We start from the raw sequence: 25,174 nt of genomic DNA on the forward strand, positions 1-25,174 counted from the left end.
TGGTATTGTGGTAACATCCTGCATAGGTAGGTAGGTAGGTAGGTAGGTACCTAGTTATCCAAATATCAAACTACAACTATAACGGTGTCCTTCCAGAATCCTCCAAATACCTTGTCCATGCCTCGACGAATTATTAACGAGAACCAGACTCTCGATTTGGATCCGTGTCTCTACAGTAGATATCGCCCGCCTCCGTCCGAACTATTTGAAATTTGCAGTATACGGCTATTGTTGCGTAAGTAAGTACTCACATACGTGTATACTATGTAAGTCACTAGATACATCAGCTACTTACCTAAGGTACCTAATATTTGTATACGGATCCTCAAGTTTGTAACTTATAGGATCCATGGATGCTATTCGCATGAGGACCCAAAGCAGACATTCCCTTGAATAGACCCTAGGACCTACCTTAACCCAAAGTAAGCACGACATTACTATATCGTACTATATGCAGTATCTCCCATCTTTAACTATTTACCTATCACCAATATTTGAACCACCAGCCACAATGCACTCACGACTGAGTAGGTACCTAGTTGAGGGAGTGAAGCTTTATGTCGTTGCAGCAGCTGTAACCGTGATGACCTCATCTCCCTCCCGTCTTTTATCACAAGCAAGTTTTAATAGCCAGTAGATATTTTCAACTTTTTTAATTCGCTCTCATTTACGAGGAAGATGAAATCCCCAAATAAGTTTAATTTTTGGAGGGAAAAAAAAAAAAAAAAAAAAAAAAAAAAGCTCCTTTCCCATACCAGCAGTAAGCAGAGAAAATAATATCCACCGGTCTCCGTCTACCGAACTTTCGTGCGACGTGACGTGCGATGCACCGCCGAGCGAAAGGGAGACGAGATCTGCAATGTTGAAATGCTGTTGTTGAAACCAAATGATGCGAATGAGGCCATCACGAAAAAGCCCGAGGGTTTCCAACCTCTTTATGTTTGTATGCGGAAGCCATCCGAGAACTCCCCAATGCTACCCTTCCCGCATGTCATGTCATACCATACGTGCCTAGCCGCCCACGTCGCCATGTCGCCCGCCTTGCTCGATGACCGGGGGGTCTGGTGAGGGGGTTGAGGAGCCCGACTGCTGCGTCACAAAAGGGAGACAAGATGAAGAATAGTATGCCACCCCCCCAATATCTTAAATTTGAATCTTTATAGTTAGTCTTTTTTTTCATATCAAAAGATTCCCTCGCCCTGCCACGGCTACGACCTCGAAAATGCACCTCGACGTCATTGCTTCTCATCCCAAGGGAGAGGGTACGTTCCTACCCAGTCCGAAACCTCTGCGCGTAGCTGTACAATTTCCGGATCTTCCTCGCCGGTGCCAAGGAAGTCGAAGAAGAATTTTAATTTGTATTTTTCGTCTTTTTCCTTTGCGGCGTTGCGAGCCGCCTTATCCACCCTGGACGCGATTGTCACGGCGCGATCGATGATGTCAGCTACCCTAACAAAGTCGCTCTCTGTGAAACCGCGCGTTGTCATCGCCGGCGTGCCTATGCGCAGACCACCTGGTACCATCGCCGATTTGTCACCGGGCACCGTATTCTTGTTGCTGGCTACGCCCACGACCTCTAGCACTCGCTCGACTCGGGCGCCGTCGACGCCTTGGGGCTTCAGGTCTACGAGGACAAGGTGGTTGTCCGTGCCGCCGCTCACGATTTCGTATCCGAGACCCCCATTGGCTTTGGACGCTCCCAACCGATTCGCAAGGGCTTGGGCGTTGGCAAGGACCTGTTCCTGGTAGGTTCGGAATTCAGATGTCTGGGCCTGTTTCAACGCGACAGCTAGTGCTGTGATAGTGTGGTTGTGAGGACCGCCTTGGTGACCCGGGAACACCGAGTTGTTTATGGGGTTCTCTAGATTATATAATATCTCTTGCTTTGTCTTGGGGTTAACTTTCCTTACACCCTTCCTAAAGAAGATCATGGCACCCCGGGGACCTCGTAAACTCTTGTGGCTCGTAGTTGTTACGATATCCGCGAAGCTAAAGGGGCTAGGGATGACCTTGGCCGCGAGGAGACCGGAGATGTGGGCGATATCGGCGACCAGGTACGCGTTCACCTTATCGCATGTCTCCTTGATGGCCTTGTAGTCGATAAATCTACTGTAAGCGCTTGCGCCGGCAACGATGATCTTGGGTCGGTAAAGTTGCGCGAGCTCGTCTAACTTCTCGTAGTCGATCAAACCCGTCTCTTCGTTTAACCTATACGGAACCGTCTCAAAATACTTGGACACGGCGGAAATCTTCTTGGTGGGAGTTTGGTATCCGTGGGAAAGGTGACCTCCGTGAGGCAGATCCAATCCCATGAGTCGATCGTGGGTATCCATTAGGGCAGAGTAGACGTATAGATTCGCGGGAGCACCAGATAGCGCTGTTCGTCGTAACAAATCCCTGATCGTTAGCTATATTGCACGACAGTATAATTGTCATTCGTATAGATAGAATAACTCACGTTGGACATTGACTCCCCATTCCTTCTCATCCAAGCCAAATGTCTCCAGCGCTCTTTGCTGACATAACCTTTCCGACTGATCGATGAACTCATTGCCTGCGTAATACCTCGCTCCTGGATAACCCTCCGAGTATTTGTCTGGTCGGACGGTTAGCTTGGACACGTTACATAATCATCGTAATCTCTCTTCGTACTTTGCATTGGGCTGCCTAACGCATCAAGGACGGCTTGGGAGGTGAAGTTTTCGGATGGGATAAGATTGATAAAATGCTTCTGTCGGGTCTTCTCTTTTTCGATAATATCAAATACGGCGGGATCGGCTTCTTGAAGACGAGCTGAGAGCAACTGCGCAGGCGAATTAGTATAACCTCGATATTATACTTAGGTGCGCGACTGTGAGTGGCGTACTCGTTGTTGGACATCTAACTTAGAAGACGATTGAGCCCTCCTCGATACACATTGGACTGTTCTTGACATTGGCCACCTCGGTAAAGATCGGATAGCACGAGAGGTGCCTCGTAAGGCGAGAGCGGGTAGAGACATGGTGAATTGATCGATGAAGCCTCGTCAATTACCGTCGTCTATGAAATGACCAATGTCGAATGTCGAATATCAAATATCGAATATCGTGTATCGTGTATCGTGTATCGAGTGTCGAGTAATAAGTAGCGTAGCGCAGATTGGCGCAGATTTCTAGATTCGTCGTTTACAGAATATCCCACCACACTGAATATGTACAAAAAAAAAAAAAAAACCTCTATATCTTCATAATGATGAAAATAAATTGTATTATTATTAAATGAAGTGACGCTTTCTTAAGTTTTCTTTATTTCGCAAAAGCGTAGTCGGCTTTAGGGTGTTTGCTTCCCTCACCTTTTGCGGAGTATCTAAAGAAAGCGGGATCAATTGACCAAAAGTCTGGGCTGATAGGAAATAATCAGCCTATCGTGAGCTCACCATTTGGAAGCTTCAATCTTTTCACTACCTACTAAGCTGCTTCCTAGTTACTCCGAACTCTATCTGCTCCGAAGGCGGGGTCTTCAAAGTTGATTTGAATGATTTGAATGACAGAACAGGACAAAGCTGAGGAAGGCGGGGAACTCTCTAACCTAATCGCACACCTCAATCCCTAATCTAGTATAGTTTTCACGTGACCGCGTAACATGCTGTGATATGAAATCCGAGCTTGCCCAAATTTCTTCCCTTTTTTTCTTCTTCTTCTTCTTCTGTATCAACTAAATTGGGCGTGACGAGCTCCGCTTCAATTAATCAAATTCGGATTCCGTTGTTTACTCTCACGAGTATTTCAGCGGGAGCATGTTGATATGTCTCGGGCGGCACCTCACCACCTTAAACGAGACAATTTGAAGAAATCTGATCCAACATAGTTGATCTTGCTGATATTTTTGATATCTCATATTATATTATCTTGCTTCATTCTATTTTCCCCTTTGGCATCTATAGTTACACACATATCTCAATAGCGATTTAATTTCAGTTCAACAGAAACCTGGATTAGAAAATTGAATTACTAAGGATAGAAGGGATATCTATACAACTATCTGGATGGCTTGTTTGTCTACAGCCGTCGTTGATGCTATTCAGACAATGGGAACATCTCAATATCCGGAGCACATATAGATGATTTAGTACCTATGTTTTGACTCTAGTTTGTGTTAAGCCATATTTAGACGCTTCAGCTTCTGATATTTTGAGATAGACTAAGTCGTGATCTATAACGACTTGAGAGGCCATTTTACATGAAAACGTTTCAATATTTTGGGAGGCTTGTTCATCTTTATACTCTACGTGAACCTTTAACTGACAAGCGAAAGGTATCGCGAACCTACAAAGTACTCATGTCACCGTCCCTAAATTCATCAAGTTCATATAGCCAGGAGGGTTTTTTTTTAAAAAAAAAAAAAAAATTCAGGCGTCAAAGATCATTGATTCCGTTTTCAGTGCCATACATGCAAAGCCCGGCGGTGGAAGCATTACGACCGATGGGCGCAAGGAAATAGAGACCCAACCATATACGCCGAATGCAGCCGTCTCAGATTCCACTAATTCATATGACCACACTCCTAGCTCTTCTATGTAGCTTGATCGTGTGCATATTTCATCGCATCCCATAGTCCGTGATTTACGCCTCTTCCTCTTCACCTGCCAGCGCATTTCGCTTCGCCGCCTGTCTCTCCAACTTGCGCTCACGGGCAGCCTTGTTCTTCTGTCTCTTGGCGTCCATCTCTTCCTGGAGAGCACGCTCGCGGGCCTTCTCAGCCTTGGCACGGTGGATCTGTAGTGATTTATGTTAGAGAAATGGTTCCGAGAGATATGGGATAGGACGAGTAAACGTACGTGCTCGACGAGGGCGCGCTTGTGCTTGAAGGTGTTACCCTTGCTAGAGTGGTACAGCTCGTGGTAAAGGTGCTTGTCGATCTTGCCGCTAGCACGGTACTTGACCAGGAGACGTCGGAGAACTCGGAGACGTCGCATCCATAGAACTTGTCTATCCCGTTAGGTTAGCCATTAATTCTACAACACTATCCCGCCATCGCCATCGCCATCGCCATTTATATAGCCCAGCGCATTCGAAACGGTAGGGTGGTGGTAGTGGATTAAAACATACTCAGGCATACGAGCATCGGCGGTACCCTTTCGCTTACCGAAACCTCGGTGTCGACCATCCCGTCGGGAGAGGTTTAGTTCACGGGCGCGGGATCGAGAGTGCATGGTGACAGGCTTGCGAATAATGAGGCCATCGCTAACGAGTTTTCGGATGGTCTGGCGGGAGTTGGCGTTGGAGATCTCGTTAACCTCGTTGGGGTCGAGCCAGATCTTGCGCTTACCGCATCCAATGACGGACGCAGCGAGGCGCTTCTGAGTGCGAAGATTGACCCTGAAGAAAATTCATTAGCTCGATGCTTCGTTTATGGTTTGTGGCGGTGGTGGTATAGGTGTATTGGTGAATTGGTGAATTGGTGGCGGGTGATTATCGATGACGCTACCAACCGACCGTTGAAGCTCGCGCAAAACGGATTCAACGGTCAATCAGAATAATCGAACGGGAATATCGAATGGCATCGGAATAAATGTTACATCATTTCTAATTGAATAGGCGATCTCGTTTACTTACATCTTGAATGTGGTTGCCGGTGATGGTCGAAAATTTGCTGTGAGGTTAGTAAGATTGTGAAAGGGTTGAAGTTAGAATTGAGCCCCCTCTCAGATCTTTGCACAACTAGAATTTCGTGATTGAGAAATGGGTAGGTCCTTACAAAAAAAAGAGTTTTGTGGACTGCATTGACCCAATTTGCCCAGATAAGCGAGAGGGCAGTAGTCACATGACCTTATCACATATCTTGTATTGTACATATACCTAGGTAGTATCTTCGGTGTAAGGTGAGCGGGACATGATCCGCTCCACATGCATCAATTAAATAATACCTAGTAAGATTTCTACATTCTGCCTTAGGTACATACGGTACCTACCTAGGTAGTACTACCTACATATTGTCACCACATAGGGGAAACTCAGCATCTTGCTCGAAAATATCATCAAAAATTTTATCTACCTAGGTACCTACCATGCTAAAGAGCCCTTCATACCTGGGTAATGCACATCATGCACATCATGTCCATAGCTCATCTCCCTGTACTCTGTACAAATCTCGAGATCCGGGAGACTTAATCCTGCGAAAAGACGCCGTCCCCAATTTCCACAGAACCTACACTCCATATCTCCTTTTCATCCTCAACCTCATCATTGCTTAGGCCTAGTCCACCTTGCCCACCCTCTGCATCTCTTCTTTCTCTTGCCTGGTTGCCTAGTCTGACGGCCACTCTCTTAAAGTAATCTTGCATGCTGCGTTTAGTGTTTGCTGGGAGGTCGGCCCCTGCCCCGGCCATGTACTTCTCGAAAACTTTAGTCTCCTCATCCACGACGCTGAACAGTTCTATGAATGCTGCCTCGGCCGCTAGTTTTACAGGGATGACGGGATCCCGCACTGATGCGAACACCGGCGATGCCAGTAATGGGAGATGAGGTCGGACCATCTCGAGATTCGCACGCGATACTGTGCGCACTATCACAAGAGCAAGACGGCGAGAATCGGATGGATTGCCAGGGCCTATTATTGTCGCTAGCGTCGAGAATATCGGCTTGCTTGATTCGAATGATTTTGGCGAATCTGTTAGGAGATACTTGCCGGCTGCTAGAATACTGTTGTCTGCCACGAACAGCTGCGCGTTAAAAGTTAGCGATGGATGACGTTGCATGGTAAGTGATTGAACGTACGTTTTTGTTTGACATGCCCTGACAGAGTAAATCGGGCAAGTCTTCTGCTAGTGAGCTCTCTAACAAAGTCTGCGGCGATTCCACGAAAACGGCATTGAGCGCGAGTACAGATGCGTTGGTGAAGTGATTCGTGGCTACGCGGTTCTTTAACAAGCCATGTGCTGCCTCGGGCGGAACGTTCTTAATGAGTGCGCCAAGTAATTTAGCATTGGTGACAGTCATCGCCGAGTCTGTCGTGTCGGTATCCATATCGATTAACCCTAACACGGCCGCTCGCGAACCCTCGCCCATGTTAGATCCGGCCTTGCTGATGACCTCGTATAGTGCTTTAAGCATCGCAGTCTTGACGCCTGGGTCCGACGTCTTCGAGCCGGTGACGAGTTCTGATATCAATGGGTCAACACGAGGTGTAAACTTGATTAGAGTACCTAGCGCCTTAGCAGCCCGTGATCGTAATAGGTCGCTGGTAGTATCTGCTAGCGCTCTCGCAAATGTCCGCTGGAGTTGAGGCAGGAACGGTTTAAGAGCAGTTGGCATCTTCTCAAGTAGATTGTTGAGAGTTAGTAGGATTGCTGCCTTGACATCAGTAGACCTTTCCGACACGACACGAATAAGAGGTCCGGTGATTTGCGTGACGAAAGGCTTCAGAGAAGCTTCACTCGTCCTGTCAACAATATCAGATATAGCAAGTGCGGCGCTCGTACGTTGCTCCGCCGTTCCATTCATGAGACCCTGTAGGAAGATGGGTAGGATAGCGTTGATACCCTTCGGCAACTCGAAACCTGGGAGATTTGAACCAGCGACGCCGACTTGTAATAGTGTTTGCCGGGTAGATTGTACGAGGGCTTCCATCTCTTCTTTCTTGAGCTTTTTAGTGAACTCGCTGAGTGCCGTCCACGCTGCCTTCACCACCTCCTTGTCACGGTCGTCGAACGAGATCAGGAGAGCACGTATTATGTCCTGGTTATAGCGCGAATAGTCCACAGAAGCATTGGCGAAGAAGTTGGAAAGTCGGGATGCTGTTACGGCGCGCTTGTTGTGATCATCATGCTTAACGAGTTGCAATAGAACATTCATAATGGTGTTGAGTCCATCATATTCGTCTATCGACAAAATAACCGTGTCGAACGAGTCTTCCAGATCAGTGCGGAGTTCCTCGTCTTTAGTATTCACGATGTTATCCATGAGAGAATTGACGATGTTAGGTAGACGCCTGTTCATAGCAGGACCCGCCACCCGCGCCAGCGATGCCAGGGCCTTGGCGTTAAAGGCTGAGATTGGAGGAGCTATCAAGGTTGGGATAAGGTTAGGTAGGATAATGTTAGACCTAGTAGTCTCGGTGAGTAGCGTAAGTAGGGCAGAAAGAGCGTTGTCGGCGTCTTCCTCGGAGCGTAGCAGGTTAAGGAGGAATGGAAGCACTTGATCGACGGCGCGCTTGCCGATAATCTGCTGTAGCAAGTCAAACGCTTCGGCAGCAGCTTCTCTGACGTCCTCATCGGAATCCGTGAGGGCAGTTCGCACGACGGAGATTAGGGTTTTCTCGTGATCTTCGAGAGCCTCTTCAGAGGCGGATGCAATGAGCTCCTTCAAAGCAAGACATATTCCTTGCCTGGCGTCTGTATCGGTCGAAGTTTGGAGGCCTTCCTCTAGCGTTGGAAGCAGGCTCGACAAGACACCATCTCCAGCCTTCCTTATAAGCTCTCCTAAGGCGTTACTGGCAATAACCTTGTGTTCCATGTTCGAACTACCCAGACGGCGGATGATGAGTTGTGTGAGGGTAGGAGTAAGTTCCTTCAAAGTTCTTGGTGTAGCGACCAAGGCCTTCCATACGCTAACTGCAGCTGCGCGAACGGCACTAGCCGTATCGCAGCGACAGATATACAAGGCAGAGAGGACCTTGTTGCGCTTCTCTTCGCCAAGCACTTCGCGAAGAGATGCACCTGCCTCCTTTGCACTCTCTTCTTCGTCTTCTGCATCAGCTTTCCCGGTAATACCAGTGAGGTTGAATAGAAGATCGCCGACAAGTTCAACGGAGCTCAACCGAATTCTGTAGCTATCATCTGCGAGGCCACGTTCTAGCTCTGGTAGGAGGAGATCCACAGCTCTAGCAGCAAAGTTTTTAACTAGAAGTCGACCAGCTCGTAGGGCGGTCTCGCGAATCGATTCGATATCATCTGCAAGGCCGGCAAGAATTGGGGGAATGATTTTGCTCAGATAGTTGGCAAAACTATTACCGAAACATACTGGCAAGAAGATGAATAGAGACATGAAACCTTCTCTGACGGCGGGTTTGGATGATTCCACGTTCTGCAATATCGTAGGTAGTGTTTCCTCCAGTCTTGTCGTACCCAACCCGGCCAAGACCTCGCTGAGAGCCTGCGCGGAGCCAAGACGGTCTCCAGCGCCCGTCTCCGACTTGAGGGTCTGCATGAGTCCGGGGATAAGATCTGGTAAAGCATCCTCGCCGAGCTTCTCCACCAGCGATCCCAGAGCACGGGAAGCGGTCGCACGGGTTGTAGGAACAGGGTCGACAGCTGCCATTTTTAGTCCGGATACAAGTACTGGCAAGTGAGCGATCAAGTCTTTCCGCTCCGTCAGATGAGCAAGACTTCCAATGACTTGAGATGCCTTGCGCTTCGTGTTGGATCGGTCCCCCAAGCCACGCTGAAGGATCCTTGTGACGAGGGCTAGCGAAGGAGCATCGAGGTAATGAACAAATTGCACCTTGATGAGCGAATCCAAGGCATCGTCTGTGTATTTTGTCGGGTCGCTTAGGGCCTTGAGTAGGATGTCGACCAGGCTCTTTACCTCCGGGTTCTCGATGACTTCACCAAAACGCTTCAGGCTCTTGTTCGCTGCGGATCTAACTTCTTTATGACTATCGTTCAAGACGCCGGTAAGCGGTGGAATGATATCAGGCAAGCTCTGTGCTAGCTGTTGCGGATCCAAGTACGCCATAGCACCTAAAAGATCGCAGGCGCCACGTTTGCTACGCCACTGGTCGTCGTCAAGGCCATTGAGGAGAGTAGGGAGAATTTGCTTAACACCATACGAGCTAAGCTTTGCGAAACATGCCTTGGCCGCTGCTAAACATGCATCCCTCACGTCTGCATTGCTATCGCCAAAGCCGGCTAAAAGCTGAGGTACGATCTGGATGACATAGGGTTCAAATACGCGGCCAAGTATCGAAGCAAGGAGTTCAAATGCAAGGAATGCTCCCTCGCGCTGTTGAGGCTCCTTACGGTTCTCGGTAGCACTCTTGAGTGTGATGAGTATACGATACTCTCGTAACACCGAGATGCCTCTTCCCTGGACCAAGCCAGCCAAACCATATGCGGCTCCTCTTTTTTCAGCATATTTCTTAGAATTCAGGAGAATATCGATCAGCTGATCGAAATATTTAGAGGACTTGTCGCCGCAGGTCCGCACCAAGGGCGGCAAACACTCCGCCACCGCGTATTGAACAGCTTCCGACGGCGTGCTCAAGGTAGCAAGTAGCCTTTCCAATACAACCGGGATCTTTGCATCTCCAGGCTTCAGATGTCTTGCCAGGGCACCATACATGACGATAACAGCCTCATTTACACGGTCCGCCGCCTCTGAACCCTTATCAGGAGCTCCAAGAGTACGTTCAAATGTCTTCATCAGTTTGTCTACCAGAGCTCTACCATGAAGGTCAATAGCTACGAGTGCCGCTTCGAGCATCTCGCTACGTACTGTGTCGTTCTTGTCGCTAAGAGGGCCACCTTCAATATGGAAGTTGAAGAAGTCATCGATCTGTGATTTCTGCAAGTATGCAGCAAGCTCTCTAAAAGCAGCGCCGATACCATGCCGCGCCTCCCAGGGGTCCGATAGATCTGTCTTCCTAGGCATCCCATACTCGTCTAGCTGAGGAACTCGAGGCTTAGCAAACTCGACGTACGAGGCTCGGAGTCTTGTCAATATGGCCTCAATTGTCGATGGGAACTCTTTGCATGCTTCGGCGAGAGACCGCGCAGCAGCTCTCCTGAGTTGAGCGTCTTTGCTTTCTAGGTAAGGAAGCATCTTAAAGGGAACCTCCTTTGAGAGCTCAAACCCGCTTTCCTCCCATATGTCATGCCCAAGTTCGATATTCTCGGAGATATCATCGTGGCAAGCGATCCAGATTTCCTCTGAGAAGTCGAGATCGCTCATGTCTACCTCGGCACTAATCGACTGTAGCACGGTTTCGCGAACCGAAGCCTGCGGGACTATTGCACCTTTTGCCAGGACAGCAATCTCGTCCACGCTTATGTTTGGGGCTACACAGCGAATCATATCAGTAAAGCAGTCCTTAATGATCTTGTAGTGTTGGCTGTACTGCTGCATCGAGGCAGTCAAGATAGATATCAAGTCTGCTCGTGGGATACTTTCATCAGCGCAGACATGGGTATGTGATGTGAGGAACTCAATCGCCAATACTAATTGGGCGTCCTTTTCATCGGCCCCGGCTCCGATACCACCCGTTCGTAGGAGCACAAATACCAATGACAGCATGTAGATTACAGATACAGCGTCGAACGGTCGCTGCTCACTAGCAAAGCGCAGACGATATAAGACTCTTGTGATGAGTTCTTCTAAGCCTTCTTCGGTTAGATTATCCGGGAGTGAAGTGATTTCAAGTGCGCGTAAAGTCGCAACGCCGATGAAAGGTCTAATAGCCCCCAATCGGGGGGTAACACGATCAGAACAGGCCAGATACGCTGTAGGGCCAGCATCACCTGTGATGAGACCTGCACCAGACTCCAAAGCACTTAGCAAAGCGCTGATCGATGGTCCAATCCATAGGTTAGGCTCCGTCGGCGGGCTATTTACGAGGCTCCTTATGATACCAAACCCACGCGTGAGACGCGATGCTAATTGTTGGATTGACCGTCGAATTTCAGACTCTTTCTTTAATTGAGCGTTAACCTTGGCCTGCTCATCGGCTGTAAGCTTTCGTTGTTGCCCCTTTTTCTGTGCTAATTGACTTCTCAGCTCCTCCTCCCATTTTAGCGTGTCGTAATCTTTCGTATTTTTATTTGGAAGCGTCTGCTTCTTTGCAAGTACGTCGATAAAAGCCGTGCCTTCTGGAGTCCGGAATATGGCTGCCTCTACAGGACCCACCTCCTTAAGCTCTTCCGTTGCTAAATCCGTCCGGATGAGGTCTATGATTCTTGGAGTGATTGCGTCTGATGCCACAAATGCTAGGTCTGCCGCCGCATTGCAAGCAGCAAGCTTGATTGTGTTTGACTGTAAGCTTATTAGCTCAATGATCTAGATAGCGGCCAAACGTTCACGTTTTACCTTCTGATTGAAACTAGTCTTGTCAATTACTTGCTGTATCAACTCTTCTTTGTGCTTTTCAGTTAAGTTTCCGGGATCGAGTCCAACCCTAAGACACAAATCTATCCAATTTGCTCTCGGGATTAGATCGTTACGAGCGATGACCAACAGCGAGCACATCTGCTTCGCTAAGCTCTCCTCGGATTTTTGGGCGCTTAACTCCTTGAATTCCTCGTCATTGAGACAAATTGACTTCAGGATTAGATGGATATGAGCATTTTCGAATTTGGCACTTGCTGCTATGCTATCCTTGTCTTCAGTAAGCGAAGACTCAATCCAACCCCACAATCCATCAACAGCAACTTCTGAAACGAAGTCTGGGTCTCGAACGTATAATTTGGAAACGGCGTCGCAAGTCTCTTTGCGGATCTGAGAGGGGACACTAGCGGAAGATATTAGGTAAATAAATGCCTGAAACCAGACAGATTGAATATTCTTTGAAGATTTTGATAAGCCATCGTATGTTGCCGTAAGCGCTCGCAGAAACCATCTAGTGTCATCCTCTGTGGAAAGCCGGCTGTATACCCGATGGTTGAGAAGAAAAGATGGTTTGGGGTCAGCAACAAGGCACTCTTTTGATACGGCTGCTTTCTTAAGAACTGCTTTCAGAGGAGCACTGTCAATTTTCGACAGAACTTGTAAAGATAAGGCTGAAAATACATATGCGCCTATGATTAAACCGCTCTGTGCAGCTGCAGAAGGATTTTTGACGATCTCAGTCCATGTGTCCGCGAGAGGACCCGCGATTGCTTCAGCTAGCTTTGCTGCGCTTGCTGGGACGGCATGGTCTTTGTTAGCAAATGGGACGAACAGCTCTCCAGCTTGGAGTATCCACAGCCTACGTGAAGGTATCTTCTTATCCACGAGACCTTTAGTGAATGCGTCAATAACAGGTTTTGGCATATCAGTATTATCATTCAGTAAAGAGGAGACAGCTCGACTGATGACGGAGACTTCGGCTCCAAGGGCTCCTTCGTTCCCTTCCTTTGCGGCAATAGGGGGGAGACTAGTGGCTACCTTCGCAGCTACCGCGGTGGATAACGGCACGTGTTCCAACATCTGAGAATGAATAATTCTCTGGTCCGCAGAAGCTAGTTTTCCCGATTTGAGGGGATTTAGTACTTCTTCAGCAATCTGGTCCGTAGTCTTCGCGTCGTGGCTACGAGTTACTGCCTCCCTAAAAGCAGCTAGCGCGCCTTCACGGATGGCCGCATTACTGGACTTTGCATTCGATAGAAGGGGCTTTAGGAGACGTCCACTTAAGGTCTGGGAAAGGTCTAGCGTTTTTGAAAGGGCCCGAATCAGCAGCGCTACTAGATCCAAGACTACTTCCGGAGCTCGTAAAAGACCCTTTTCAATTGGTGGTATAATATCCTTATCCAAGTCTTCAAGGGTGACAAAGTCCGAGAAAAAGTCGCCGAGACCAGTTGCGATATGAGCCGGGACGGGTGTGCGGGACCCTACGACCTCTCTGGTGAAGAAGGCAAAGTAATCCGACTTCTTAGAAGCCAGAACGTCTTTGGCCTGGGTTTGGCGAGAACAAACTCCAGCAATTACACCGAGCATGACAGCATTCTTCGCGGTTGATTGAGCACCCTTGGCGGTAAGAGCTTGTACCGCATCTTGAATAGATTTTTCTCGAAGTCCCTTGCGCCAGAAAGCAGCACGTAAACCACGACGGGTTACCACCAGAGCCGACTGCGCAACACTTGGTCTCGTTGTTGACTGTAGACATTTTTCGAGAGCAGCAGAATCCGCGTGAACAATTTCCAGTCCAAATTTATCCCAAAGAGGCTTTCCAGCCAGTCCCTGTAAGAGAACGGAACACCATTCTACCAGGACAAAAGCATTCTTGGGTGATATTCCAGGCTTCTGAGCTTCCTGTCGCAGCGAAGATATAAACGGCGCCAAAATCTTAGCGTCACTAGTAGTTACGAAGATGGAAGCAAGGCAGGCTTCGGCTGCCCTTCTAGATGGTCGGTCATCGTAGAATCGGTGCGTATCAAAGAGCAATTGTAATAATAATGGTATTGAAGACTGATCGATAGCTATAAAGAGAAACAAAAAATATCAGCATCTAGCACCCTGATAATAGTGTGATATGATTTACAAAGAATAGTATGTCTCACTCTTATCCTTTAGTTTTTCGTCAATGATTCTCAATTGAGCTATTCGGGTCTTTGTAGAAGAGGAAAAGAGGGCGGCCTTGGCTGAAGCAAAGTCAACACCACCTGCTCTAGAGGCGCCGTTTGCAACCGCTTCAGTCATTTCGACAGTCGGGTGGGAGATCCTTTGACATGATAGGGGTCAAATAGAAACTGTGTGCGCTTCCCCCTATAGTGCAGGGTCAGGTAAGACAGTTTATAGAAATTCGCTGCCTGTCACCTGATCGTGAGAAGTGCCTGAATGTTCTTTCGTCGGGTTGGTGAAATGGTTGAAAATATCGGTGGGGTTACATATATGTATATAGCTTATCTTATCGGTTATTTATTTTCAGTTCAAGGTTGGTTTGGATAGGTACAGCACCTACCTACCTACCTAAATGCCTAAAGTACACATGAATGGTACCTAAAAGTACACTGCTACAGCAGCTGATTCTGGTGCTAGACTGCTAAGGTGGTAGTTTCCCGAGCCCGTTTAGCAATAGTTTAGGGCCACGACTTCCGACGGCGAATGAGTCAATTTAGCACCTTTTCGGCCTGTAATTTCCAAATCGAGAGCGACCCGATGTGCACCCCGCCTCGCCCGCCTAGCCGCTAAGCCCTGTCCCCACCTATGATGACGGTAACACCTAAATATTTGGAGATCGTTTACCAGTAACAACTTTTTTTTTATTATCGTAAATCTTTGGATCGCTTTGCGCAACGAGTAAGACTCTCAGGTGGTTTTTTTTTTTTTGCCTTCACACTCTCTACTATCCATATAACCGTGATGGCACCAAAGAAGAAGAAGACAAAACCAACTGCTAATCCGGCTCGGGGATTTGCTACTACATCAATCGCCTCGAAACCGCGAGCTGAAATACCCAACGAGCCGGTTCCAACCGCTACAGAAGGAGGAAAGCTCGATTCCAATGCCCCTCCAACTTCGTCATCTCACGATCCCAAAAATGCCCCACCATCCAATCCTAACTCCGATATTACAACCACTACATCACAGCAGAAACAAACATTAAGTCCAGAGGAATTCGAGAGGCAGTTGGAGGAATCAGAGCTACAGCTCCTGGTAGAAAAACACGCCCAGAAAGTGAAGAGGGATGTCCAACGACAGAAGTCTAGACTCGAGACCGATCGTCGACTACTTCGTGGACAAGCAGAATCGTTGAATACGAGAAAATGGCTACCTCAAGAGCTCATGGATCATATCATGGATATGATTCAAGCTGAAAGCCGCTATGGCGCATCGTCTCTAACAGGAGATAGCACGAGTAGTAACGGCAAATTACCTCCAGAAGAAGATTTGGTAATTAAGTTATGGACCCTGCAGCAGACCCTGGCAGGTGTCGGTTTTTCCGAAGATAGGGTTAAGGCTGTGATACAGTATGTCCTCGATATTGCCTCGCGTGTCAATAGCTCTGTCAAGGAAACCATATGGGGTCTAGAAGAAGCCTTGGATTGGCTGGCACGCGAATGCACGAGAGAGGAACTGCGTGATTACGATTACAGAGGCGGCACCTCGAAGTCACAGGCTGATACACCGGTGGACAGCCCTCTGGCTTCAGGTGCCAATACTCCACGTCTCTTAGAAGTTAATAGTTTACAAAAGCCAAAGAATGGGTCTACGAATCTTAAAGCGTCTGCTTCGAAGAAAGTTGCTATTATTTGTCACGACGAAATTGAGCCTGATGATTTAATCCCAGCTTATCTTGATACCAAGGCCAAATTGTTCGAAATTCAGCGACCCCAGCAGGATAGCAAAAGGGGGAAACCGGCCAAATATCGTGCCCCAAACGGGGCGAAACACGTTGTTTCGGAGCTATCAGGCGACGACTTAGAAGAGGCAAAACTTCTTGCTAAGATCGAGAAGATTGAACAGGATGTACTTTTTGATAAAATTGCTGCCGAGCAAACATGGAGGGCCAATCGAATAGAGTTAGAGAAGAAATTCGCAGCCAAGAAAAAAGCTGAGGCTCAAGCTAAAGAAGAGGCAGCTCAAGAAGCCCAATCTGACGATGATGAAGTCACTAAAGAGGCCGAACGAATTGCTGCAGAGATCCTACAACAGGATGATGCCGACGATGATCAAGCTTTGTCCGATCTTTTTGCAAGTCTTCCCGTCCAAGAGGTCGATGCTGTAACAGGTAAGACAACCAATGTCATCAACGAAGCTAATGGGATAAAAATCACCATTCGCGACTTTGGTAAATGGACAGGTATTAGTCCAGTACGAGCTCTCGAAGAAGCTTGTCGATCAAGAGACTCTTCTGTCAAGGTAGTGTACCAACTAGTGTCTGAGAATCCATATTCTCACCGTCACTTAGTCTCCATTCAATGGTCTAAGCCCCAGGAGCTCATACCGGTTCCCAATATTCGATTCATCGACAGCGTCATAACACCTCAGCAATTTCTTTTCCAGATGACCTCAATCGCAACTCCTGACTCTAGACAGTCTGAAGCCTATGTCGCTACTTTGGCTCTGTTTGTTGTGTTCGGATCCACGAAAGAGGAGAAGGTTTTCATGAGGTTACCACAGGTGTGGAGGGAGTTTTGGTCCGAGCTTTTAGAGGAAAAGAAGAATCAGGCCGACGCAGCGGATCGAATATCGATCAAAGATCTCCGAACATTGGTTCGGCGAAAGCAGGACCAAGATCTGGAGGATGGCGTCCTGCTCCAGGGCGCTTTTAGAGGGCGTGGCTCTCAGCGTAGCGCCAATGAGACTGGCGACGATTCCATCCTGGAAAGAGGGGTCACAAGTATACTGGGACCAGAATATTACCAGAGGATATGGGCTGAGAAGTCGAGTACACCGAGGTTCCAAGCCATGCTAGTTAGTTTTTTTTCGGTCTCATTTAATAGTATTTTCTAACATTTCCTAGCAATTTCGATCACAGCTCCCAATGTGGCAATTTAGAGATCGGGTACTACACGCTGTCGAAAACGAGCAAATCGTCATCATCTGCGGAGAGACGGGATGGTAAGTTAAAATTGATGTACTCCGTAATGAGAGTCTTGGCCTTGTTAACTATGTGATACAGCGGCAAGAGCACACAGGTACCGTCGTTTCTGTTAGAACATCAATTATCCATGGGCCGATCGTGCAAGATATATTGCACAGAACCACGTCGTATTTCTGCAATTTCCCTTGCCCGTCGTGTCAGCGAGGAACTCGGTGAGGGAAGAGGCGATCTCGGTACCTCGAGATCCCTCGTAGGTTATTCCATCCGTCTCGAGGCCAACACATCGAAAGAAACACGGCTTGTTTATGCTACCACGGGTATCGTAATGAGAATGCTCGAGGGCTCAAACGAACTTCGCGAAATAACCCATCTTGTACTCGATGAAGTTCACGAACGTTCAATCGACTCTGATTTCTTACTTATCGTGCTCAAGAAGCTGCTTCTGCGCAGAAAAGATCTCAAGGTAATACTAATGTCAGCGACCGTCGACGCAGAGAGATTCTCCAACTACTTAGGACGTGCCCCTGTCCTTACGGTCCCCGGCCGGACGTTTCCAGTACAAGATAAATTTCTGGAGGATGCTCTTGAGATTACCGGCTACGTTCCTAGTCAACTCAGTCAAGAAAAGATGACAGACTTGGACGATGACCCAGCAGAAACCGATGCTGTTGATTCGAGCTCGGGTGCTGCCGCTATTAAAGAATTGAAGCAATACTCTCCTAGAACTCGGAATACAATTTCCCAAATCGACGAATACCAAATCGATTTTGAGCTCATTGTACAGCTAATTATCCGAATCTCCACCGATCCGGATTATGTGAACTACAGCAAGGCGATCTTAGTATTCCTTCCGGGTATTGCTGAGATCAGAACCCTAAATGATGCCTTACTCGGAGAACCCTTTTTCCAGTTCGCCTGGGAGATATTCCCTCTGCATTCCACTATTGCTACTGAGGATCAGGAGCGAGCTTTCCTAATACCACCGGAAGGGGTAAGAAAGATTGTATTGGCCACAAATATTGCAGAGACAGGTATAACTATTCCAGATGTAACATGCGTCATCGATACCGGCAAACATCGTGAGATGAGGTTTGACGAGAGGAGACAGCTGTCACGTCTAATCGACACCTTCATCTCAAAAGCGAATGCCAAACAAAGGCGTGGCCGAGCAGGGCGTGTTCAGGAGGGCCTTTGTTTTCACCTATTTACCAAGTATCGCCATGATCATCTGATGAGCGATCAGCAGACACCTGAGATGCTACGGCTCTCATTGCAAGACTTGGCAATCCGCGTCAAGATCTGCAAGATTGGTGGGATCGAAGAGACTTTAGGAGAAGCTTTAGATGCACCGTCTGCGAAGAACATTCGCCGAGCCATTGATGCCCTCGTCGACGTACGAGCTCTTACGAATACGGAAGAACTCACACCCTTAGGTCACCAATTGGCAAGACTGCCTCTTGACGTATTTCTTGGCAAGCTTATTCTTCAAGGCACAATTTTCAAGTGCCTCGACATGGCTATAACTGTAGCAGCTATTCTATCCTCAAAGTCGCCATTTACGGCACCGTTTGGCCAACGGACTCAGGCAGATCAGGCTCGTAAAGCTTTCAGGAGAGGTGATTCTGATCTACTAACCGTATATAACGCTTACCTTGGTTGGAAGAAAGTGTGTCATACTTCCAATAACGATTTTACATACTGCAAAAGAAATTTTCTATCCTCGCAGACATTGTCCAATATCGAAGACCTAAAAGGCCAGTTATTAGTTGCTCTTGCAGACTCAGGTTTCCTACAGCTTACAGACGAGGAGCGCCGTACACTTAATCGCTTACGATACTCCAATCGAAGACGCCAGTTCTACGAACTCCCCCAGCGTGTCAACGTCAACAGCGACAACGACACCATCGCAGTGTCGGTGATCTCGTGGAGTTTCTACCCGAAGCTCCTAGTGCGCGAGGGCAAGGGATTCCGCAACGTCGGCAACAACCAGAGCATTAGCTTGCATCCATCAAGTGTCAACAAGGGGCGTATGGAGCTGAAATGGCTTTCATATTACCACATTATGCAGTCCAAACAGTAAGTCATCAAGAATATGTGTAATCTATAATCCTCCAAGCTAATAAATACAAAAGGTTCCTTAATGCCCACGAGACTACGGCTGTCGAGAACTTCGCCATCGCCCTGCTATGCGGCGATGTACGTATCGACGTAAGTGTTTACCTCTCGTATTTCTCGACATTGCTTATTAAAGCAAACTGACCAAACAAAATAGATGTACGCAGGCGTCATAGTACTCGACGGCAATCGCGCACGCTTCTGCGTGCCCGACTGGAAGACGCTTCTCGTGATCAAGGCACTCCGGACGCGCCTGCGCGACCTCATGACGCGCTCGTTCCGCATGCCCGGCAAGCTACTCACAGCACAGCAGGAGAAGTGGCTCGATGCCTGGCAGCGTGTCTTTAGCCAGGACTTCGGTAACAAGGCCTAGGACGGTGGAGATGCTGCGGTTGGGATAGTGAAACCTAAGTCTTGTGGACGTAAATGTAAGCGGGGATGTGGATAATGGACAGGTACTGTTCTATCGTATCGTCATGTCATTTCTTGGCACGGATTGCCAGGACGCCGGAGGTCGATTAAAAAGTCCGTCTTCGGGACGGACAAAACCACCCGTTTCCCCTATTTTCCCCTACGCGAGGATTCATAGAGTAGGAAGCTGATATTATTGACTCGATGCATAGCTCGGTTGACTAGCTGACAACCAGATATGCTTGCACATAGATACCTACTAGGTACCTAGGTAGGTAGGTAGGCTTGCTTTATTTATAATGAGCAGTCAGGTAATGAAGCCACTATGGACTAGACAAATCAGCAGATGAAACCATGCATAATAAAGTGCAAGACGCAATATAATTCAATTATGTGACTTACTATGTACCTACTATATAGGTGTACAGATTAAACACTACCTACTCAATCATTTTCATTTCATAACTTTGATCTCGATCTTAAATAGTCGAGCTTCTGCACAAACGCAGCCTCATTCTGAAAACAAGCAACCGATTTGGTGGTGATCAACGGTAAATGAAGTCCTCAATAAACACCGAGCCGACCAAATGATGCAAATCCCCTTTCCATTCATTCCACTTCTGTCATATGGTCAGACCCTTTTAAACCCGAACCGAACCGAAACCAAAAACCGTAAAACCGATGAATGATGATGATGATGATTGATGCCATGAATGTCATACCTGTCCATTAAGCCTCTCATGTCCCCCCTTCCCCCCCAACCCACCTCCTCATTTTACTCTTTTACTTCGCCAAAACGTGTCTGTCTTCACTATTCCATTCTCGCTCCAAACGTAATTAATTAACACCAATACCAGGGGTATCAAGAAAGAAATTTCAACTCGATCGACCATCGTTATTCGATCCGCCACGCCGAAAATATGCTCCCGTTATCGCCTGACCACCTTTTGATCGTATGTATGTAGGTATGCATCATACGAGGGAAGATTTATATGTAACGTCCACCATCCTTCTCTTCTAATTGTGCCCGTTCATCTGATTATTGACGGCACCAGTATTCCCGTCCTTCTTACCACCATTATCTCCATTCTCGGATTTGAAGAACAGAGCCTTGAAATCTGCATTGCTCTTAGCTTTTACGACGGGAGCCGTTCCGTTCAAAACTGTGACTTGGCGGTCCTCCTTACTACCATCCTTCTTCGACGTAACGAAGCCGAGTCCCCGCTTCGGTCCACCTCGACCTCCGGGGACTGGTCTCCGAACAGTCTGAGTAGGTGGCATAAAACTTGGCTCTTTGGATCCACCCTTATGGTTGGCTGGCTTGCCTTTGCCTGTAACAATTTTGTCTTGTCTTTTCTCACTTGTCTGCTTAAATAACTCATCCACGCTACCGGTGTGAATCCTGCGACCGGATACGATTTCGTATCCTTCCAACCCCAATGCGGCACGTCCAGCCATCGCGGCATCCTTAAATTCGATTATAGCGCCTTGGTGGTCAGGTCGAAGCACTAATTTCACGATCTCGCCATGATTTTTTACGACAGCCCGAACGCGTGCATCATTGACGGTGTCCGGTACATTCCAGATAGCTATCGTGCGTTGCTGGATCTCTTTTCGGTCTGGCTTTGGGCCGTTGCCGTTGGATTCACTAGATCCATCCGCCATCACTATGTCACTATTCCCACTAGGAGCAGGGGACGCAGATATCCGGTCACCTCGGTTCGTGGCAAACGGCTTGAAGTTCGTCTCCTTGCTGAGTTCCACTGAAAGAATCTGAGACTTGAACTTGGTCTTGTCAAGTTGGAGGGCTTTCTCTGCTTCCTCTTTCGTCTCGAATACTACGTAAGCAGTGCCAATGTTCTTTCCGCCTATATTTTTGACTATTCGCACATTAGTGACCTTGCCGTACTTGATGAACACATCTTGGAGGTCATTTTCGTCCGCAGACGAGTCGATGTTTTTTACTCGAACTTCACGTGCTTCCGCAACAGCACCCTCGCGGTCTTTTTTGTGTGAAGGATCGGAGTACTTAGATTGCAGCTTAAACTGGCCTTCTATGACTTTCCCATCGAGTAGCGTCGCCTTATAAGCGGTGTCTTGGTCCCTAAACGAGACATAGCAAAAGCGTCGATGGGTATTAAACTTGAGAGATGGGAAGCGAACGCTGAAAACCTCGCCGCAATCCTTGAACAGGCTACGGATGTATGATTCATCTGCAGTAGGGGGGTAATTGGAGACGAAGAGCGTTAAGCCGGTACCTGGTTTAACACTGATCTGGTTTTGGCTGAAATACTTCTGGTCTCGTAGGAGAGCTGATTTCACATCTTGCGTAGACCTGAACTCTATCAGGACAGAACTAGATTCACTATCCGTCTCCCTGTGAAGATCCAGGTTGTTAATGTGTCCATACTCTCTGAAGTACTTGCGAATAGCCGTCTGCGTTACGTCCGCCGGCAAGTTTGTAACCATGACAGATGTGTTTTCTCGATCACGCTTGAGTTGCTGCTCATTGGAGACATTGTTAGAGTTTTCAATCTCCACGCTCTTCACCCGCTTGTTCACTCCCAGCGACATATCTCCTGGTGTAGATTCTCGTTTCCTCTTAAAACCAGAAGGCGACATAGGCACCGGGGCATCTTCTGCAGTTGTGTCGGGGGCTGTCTGTGTTTGTTGCATCTGGGCGGCGTAAGCGGCAGCAGCTTCGGCATTCTCTCGCTCACGGCGCTTAGCAACCTCCTGTCGAGCTTTGTAAACCACATCAAGCGCGTGATGGAGAACCTCGGGCCTCTCGTAATCATTACAATGCTGGAGATAGACCTCCATAACCCGTTCAGGCCAATCGAGTGTTGCCCGGGCGATGGCACGTTCTAAGACACTTGTAGCGACGCCGGGAACCCGTGAGACCTTTGTCGAAGTGCTGCCTACCGGCGTTGCTGGAGTGGGGCTTCGGGGTTTCGGTTTGGAGGAGTAGATGATCATCTCCCAGAGGTAATAATTGAGCCAGAAGTCGTAGCTGTCGGCGAGGAGAGACTGGTTGGCCATACGGTCCCAATGGTTTCGTGCTTCGTCAATTTCGCCCTTTACTTCTGTAAGATATTGGATGAGAATACGCTGTAATCTGTAGTTAGGATCTCCTCGATATGCGTCTTTATAGAGACGTCGTCCCCACAAATCAACATCCTCAAGTGCGGCCAGCAAACCAACTTCGGCAACATCAGCTGCATCCTCGGGAGCGTTAGGGTCCATGGCGGTCCGCTTCAAGAAGCCGCACCAAGCAGTATACATATCTAAGATACCAGCCATGCCGTTCTTATCAAGGGCCTTCGTGTTCGTAGCAGCGTGCTTGATCGCCTCGACATTATGAAAAGACCAACCGGCTTCTTCCGCAGTTAGGATATATCGCGACCAGAGAGGGCCAGACCAAGGACAGTGAGAGGTAGCCCGCTGATAGAAATCCAGCAGATTGGGCACGGGCAATTGGGCCTGTGATGTCCTGGCTCGGTGCTGTATTGCAGACAAGTAAATGGCCGCGTCGCTCCACGCGTCGTCGTCGAAAGCGAGTATACCGCCGAGGACTCTCGCAAACAGCCCGAGACAAAGCGAGACGGTCAGCACTGGATTCCTTGCCTTCTTGATCTGCGACATCTCCCAACCTAGGTATTCTTTCATGATAGCCCTCTGCAATTCTTGGTCACCCGACTTGATAGCCCTATTTAGCCTCAGTTCATACGGTTCTCGGATTTCGTATGCGACTTTGGCATCCTGAGCAATGGCAGTCACTTCCTTGAATTCGGACTCGTAAGCGGCGTTGTTGTATGTGCTTAGGAAACTAGAAAACATCTGCGACGTGTTTTCCCAGGTAGAATGGGGAACCTGGAGGCGGTCGCGGAAGAGATGTGAGATGCGCTTGACACCGACGGGGGTTCTAGTCCTAGCCAACTGTTCAAGTTCGATCGAAACCCAGCGGTTCCAGAATTCATGGCTGTCGTTAATACGATACTTTATAGCATCATAGCCTTCACTCCAAAGACTCAAGGCAGCATCGAATGAGAATAGGTCGCGACCTAGCTGCTGTTCTTCCTCGGGCCATCCAGCTTCACTCGACTGGCAATCGGTAAAGAGCGACCAAAACCATTCGCAATAGGCCAACCAGATCTTTAAACTTGCGGGTTCAGAGGAGACGGCATTCTTGAAGAGTTCGACAACCTTTACGCGCGCCTCGAGGTCGGTGGCGTGACGGCTCTCTTCGTCGACATAAGCTAACCAACTATCCTCACCCACGGGGTTCGCCATTTTTTCCTTGTATCGCGCAAAGAAAGCCCGGCTGGCTTCATGTGTTTCGCGGCAGTTGGACGGCCGGACAAGAAGTCGTTCAGTAGGATCTCAAGTCGAGTTGAGCCGTGACCGTGGTCGTGATCGTGGTCGTGATCGTGGTCGTGGTCGTGGTCGTGATGGAAATTCGCGAATTTCGTTCCTCAAAGATGCGCTTCTCGTCAGGCAAACGACAAACCTGTCCTCTTCTTGGTATGCGACCGACTCAGTTCGAAACTGGGGATCTGCGTACAGCCTTTACGATTGGACAAATCTGGAATACCGATCGGCTAGGATTGGGGGTCGAAGGGAAAATACGTAACGTATCAACGTGTGCGTATGTGTATTGTATGTAATATCCGTACCTATGTAGGTCCAAAGTAGATAGTATAGCCGTTTGTATTGGCAGTACGGGTTTGTACGGGTTTGTATGGGGATGCGCGCGTGCCTAGGCGCAGGTATGTAAATATGGATGTACTGGATGTACGATATGTACTGTAATAGATTGCCCCAAGTAGGCAAGGGAAAAGAATTGCGAGATAGAAAAACAGACGAGAAAAATGATCAACACGCGACGGAGAATTTTAGCTGGACCGAACTGATTCTATGGGCTGGGTCTCGAATTTGTGATCGACAAATGGTCCCTCGGTATTGGGGATAAAGAGAAACCGTGGGTTAATTTATTTTTTTGGATGGTTTTTTTTTTCGATTCACTGAAACATCGCCGATGACCAGATGTGTGTTGCGGTTTTTTTCTTCTTCTTCTCTTTTACTTCCCCTTCTCTTTCACTCTTTCTCTCGATTTTGTAATTCACGTTTCTTGTTTCCCCCCTTCGTATCCTCTATCCCGGAGCCTTCATTTTGGTAAAATGGGGAGGAGGTGATGTTTGTTTTGTTTAGTCAGATAAGTCTAGGCAAGTAATGGAAAAGAATAAAAAAATAAGTTGAGCTTAGGATTATTCGAAAGTCAGTGACTCCACATTCTTCGGCTTTTAGTCTTAGGTACCGGTAGCAGCGGTAGGAACAGCCTGGTTGATACTTTTAAGTACTTAGATGTGACTACCTTGATTGGTCTTAGTTTCTTAGCAGAGATCGGTTTACCTGAACTTACCTAAAAGCTGAC

General features: G+C 48.0%; 5 protein-coding genes across 5 annotated transcripts; 1 reads left to right on the forward strand and 4 right to left on the reverse strand.

Annotated features, from left to right (window-relative positions):
* Positions 1–717: 717 nt before the first annotated feature.
* Positions 718–3,504, reverse strand: GGS22DRAFT_174508 (serine hydroxymethyltransferase). The gene is made up of 5 exons (XM_047963100.1): positions 3,448–3,504; positions 2,867–3,381; positions 2,653–2,803; positions 2,459–2,596; positions 718–2,377 (listed from the first exon to the last, which is right to left on the reverse strand). Exons 2-5 carry the CDS (start codon positions 2,999–3,001, stop codon positions 1,236–1,238), a joined length of 1,566 nt encoding a protein of 521 aa, XP_047814513.1. The 5' UTR covers positions 3,002–3,381; positions 3,448–3,504; the 3' UTR covers positions 718–1,235.
* Positions 3,505–4,309: 805 nt separating this feature from the next.
* GGS22DRAFT_174510 (60S ribosomal protein L19) lies at positions 4,310–5,731 on the reverse strand. Its single transcript, XM_047963101.1, has 4 exons — positions 5,595–5,731; positions 5,088–5,357; positions 4,817–4,967; positions 4,310–4,754 (listed from the first exon to the last, which is right to left on the reverse strand). Coding segments are annotated over exons 1-4 (576 nt in total). The 5' UTR covers positions 5,597–5,731; the 3' UTR covers positions 4,310–4,601.
* Positions 5,732–5,975: 244 nt separating this feature from the next.
* GGS22DRAFT_174512 (translational activator GCN1) lies at positions 5,976–14,551 on the reverse strand. Its single transcript, XM_047963102.1, has 4 exons — positions 14,228–14,551; positions 12,060–14,146; positions 6,756–12,005; positions 5,976–6,700 (listed from the first exon to the last, which is right to left on the reverse strand). The coding sequence occupies exons 1-4, from the start codon at positions 14,364–14,366 to the stop codon at positions 6,146–6,148; spliced, it is 8,031 nt and encodes a 2,676-aa protein (XP_047814515.1). The 5' UTR covers positions 14,367–14,551; the 3' UTR covers positions 5,976–6,145.
* Positions 14,552–14,961: 410 nt separating this feature from the next.
* GGS22DRAFT_174513 (P-loop containing nucleoside triphosphate hydrolase protein) lies at positions 14,962–20,097 on the forward strand. Its single transcript, XM_047963103.1, has 5 exons — positions 14,962–17,084; positions 17,134–17,231; positions 17,293–19,290; positions 19,347–19,422; positions 19,487–20,097. Exons 1-5 carry the CDS (start codon positions 15,030–15,032, stop codon positions 19,700–19,702), a joined length of 4,443 nt encoding a protein of 1,480 aa, XP_047814516.1. The 5' UTR covers positions 14,962–15,029; the 3' UTR covers positions 19,703–20,097.
* Positions 20,098–20,248: 151 nt separating this feature from the next.
* Positions 20,249–24,278, reverse strand: GGS22DRAFT_81923 (uncharacterized protein). The gene has a single exon (XM_047968185.1). The coding sequence runs from the start codon at positions 24,031–24,033 to the stop codon at positions 20,758–20,760; it is 3,276 nt and encodes a 1,091-aa protein (XP_047814517.1). The 5' UTR covers positions 24,034–24,278; the 3' UTR covers positions 20,249–20,757.
* Between the last annotated feature and the right edge of the window lie 896 nt (positions 24,279–25,174).

Source organism: Annulohypoxylon maeteangense (genome assembly GCF_022496945.1).
Source record: "Annulohypoxylon maeteangense strain CBS 123835 unplaced genomic scaffold GGS22scaffold_24, whole genome shotgun sequence".
Taxonomy (NCBI): domain Eukaryota; kingdom Fungi; phylum Ascomycota; class Sordariomycetes; order Xylariales; family Hypoxylaceae; genus Annulohypoxylon; species Annulohypoxylon maeteangense.

Excerpts from the sequence above, each read along its gene's own strand:
- GGS22DRAFT_174508 (XM_047963100.1), bottom strand. The coding sequence starts at position 3,001 with ATGTCTCTACCCGCTCTCGCCTTACGAGGCACCTCTCGTGCTATCCGA. Across the intron at positions 2,597-2,652 it reads GTTAGGCAGCCCAATGCAAA|ACAAATACTCGGAGGGTTAT; the intron begins GTACGAAGAGAG and ends CCGTCCGACCAG. Across the intron at positions 2,378-2,458 it reads ATGGGGAGTCAATGTCCAAC|CGCTATCTGGTGCTCCCGCG; the intron begins GTGAGTTATTCT and ends TACGACGAACAG.
- GGS22DRAFT_174510 (XM_047963101.1), bottom strand. Across the intron at positions 4,968-5,087 it reads GCCGATGCTCGTATGCCTGA|ACAAGTTCTATGGATGCGAC; the intron begins GTATGTTTTAAT and ends CTAACGGGATAG. Across the intron at positions 4,755-4,816 it reads AGCGCGCCCTCGTCGAGCAC|ATCCACCGTGCCAAGGCTGA; the intron begins GTACGTTTACTC and ends AAATCACTACAG.
- GGS22DRAFT_174512 (XM_047963102.1), bottom strand. The coding sequence starts at position 14,366 with ATGACTGAAGCGGTTGCAAACGGCGCCTCTAGAGCAGGTGGTGTTGAC. Across the intron at positions 14,147-14,227 it reads CGAAAAACTAAAGGATAAGA|CTATCGATCAGTCTTCAATA; the intron begins GTGAGACATACT and ends TTCTCTTTATAG. Across the intron at positions 12,006-12,059 it reads AGACTAGTTTCAATCAGAAG|TCAAACACAATCAAGCTTGC; the intron begins GTAAAACGTGAA and ends ATAAGCTTACAG.
- GGS22DRAFT_174513 (XM_047963103.1), top strand. The coding sequence starts at position 15,030 with ATGGCACCAAAGAAGAAGAAGACAAAACCAACTGCTAATCCGGCTCGG. Across the intron at positions 17,232-17,292 it reads ATCTGCGGAGAGACGGGATG|CGGCAAGAGCACACAGGTAC; the intron begins GTAAGTTAAAAT and ends TATGTGATACAG. Across the intron at positions 19,423-19,486 it reads GCGGCGATGTACGTATCGAC|ATGTACGCAGGCGTCATAGT; the intron begins GTAAGTGTTTAC and ends CAAACAAAATAG.
- GGS22DRAFT_81923 (XM_047968185.1), bottom strand. The coding sequence starts at position 24,033 with ATGGCGAACCCCGTGGGTGAGGATAGTTGGTTAGCTTATGTCGACGAA.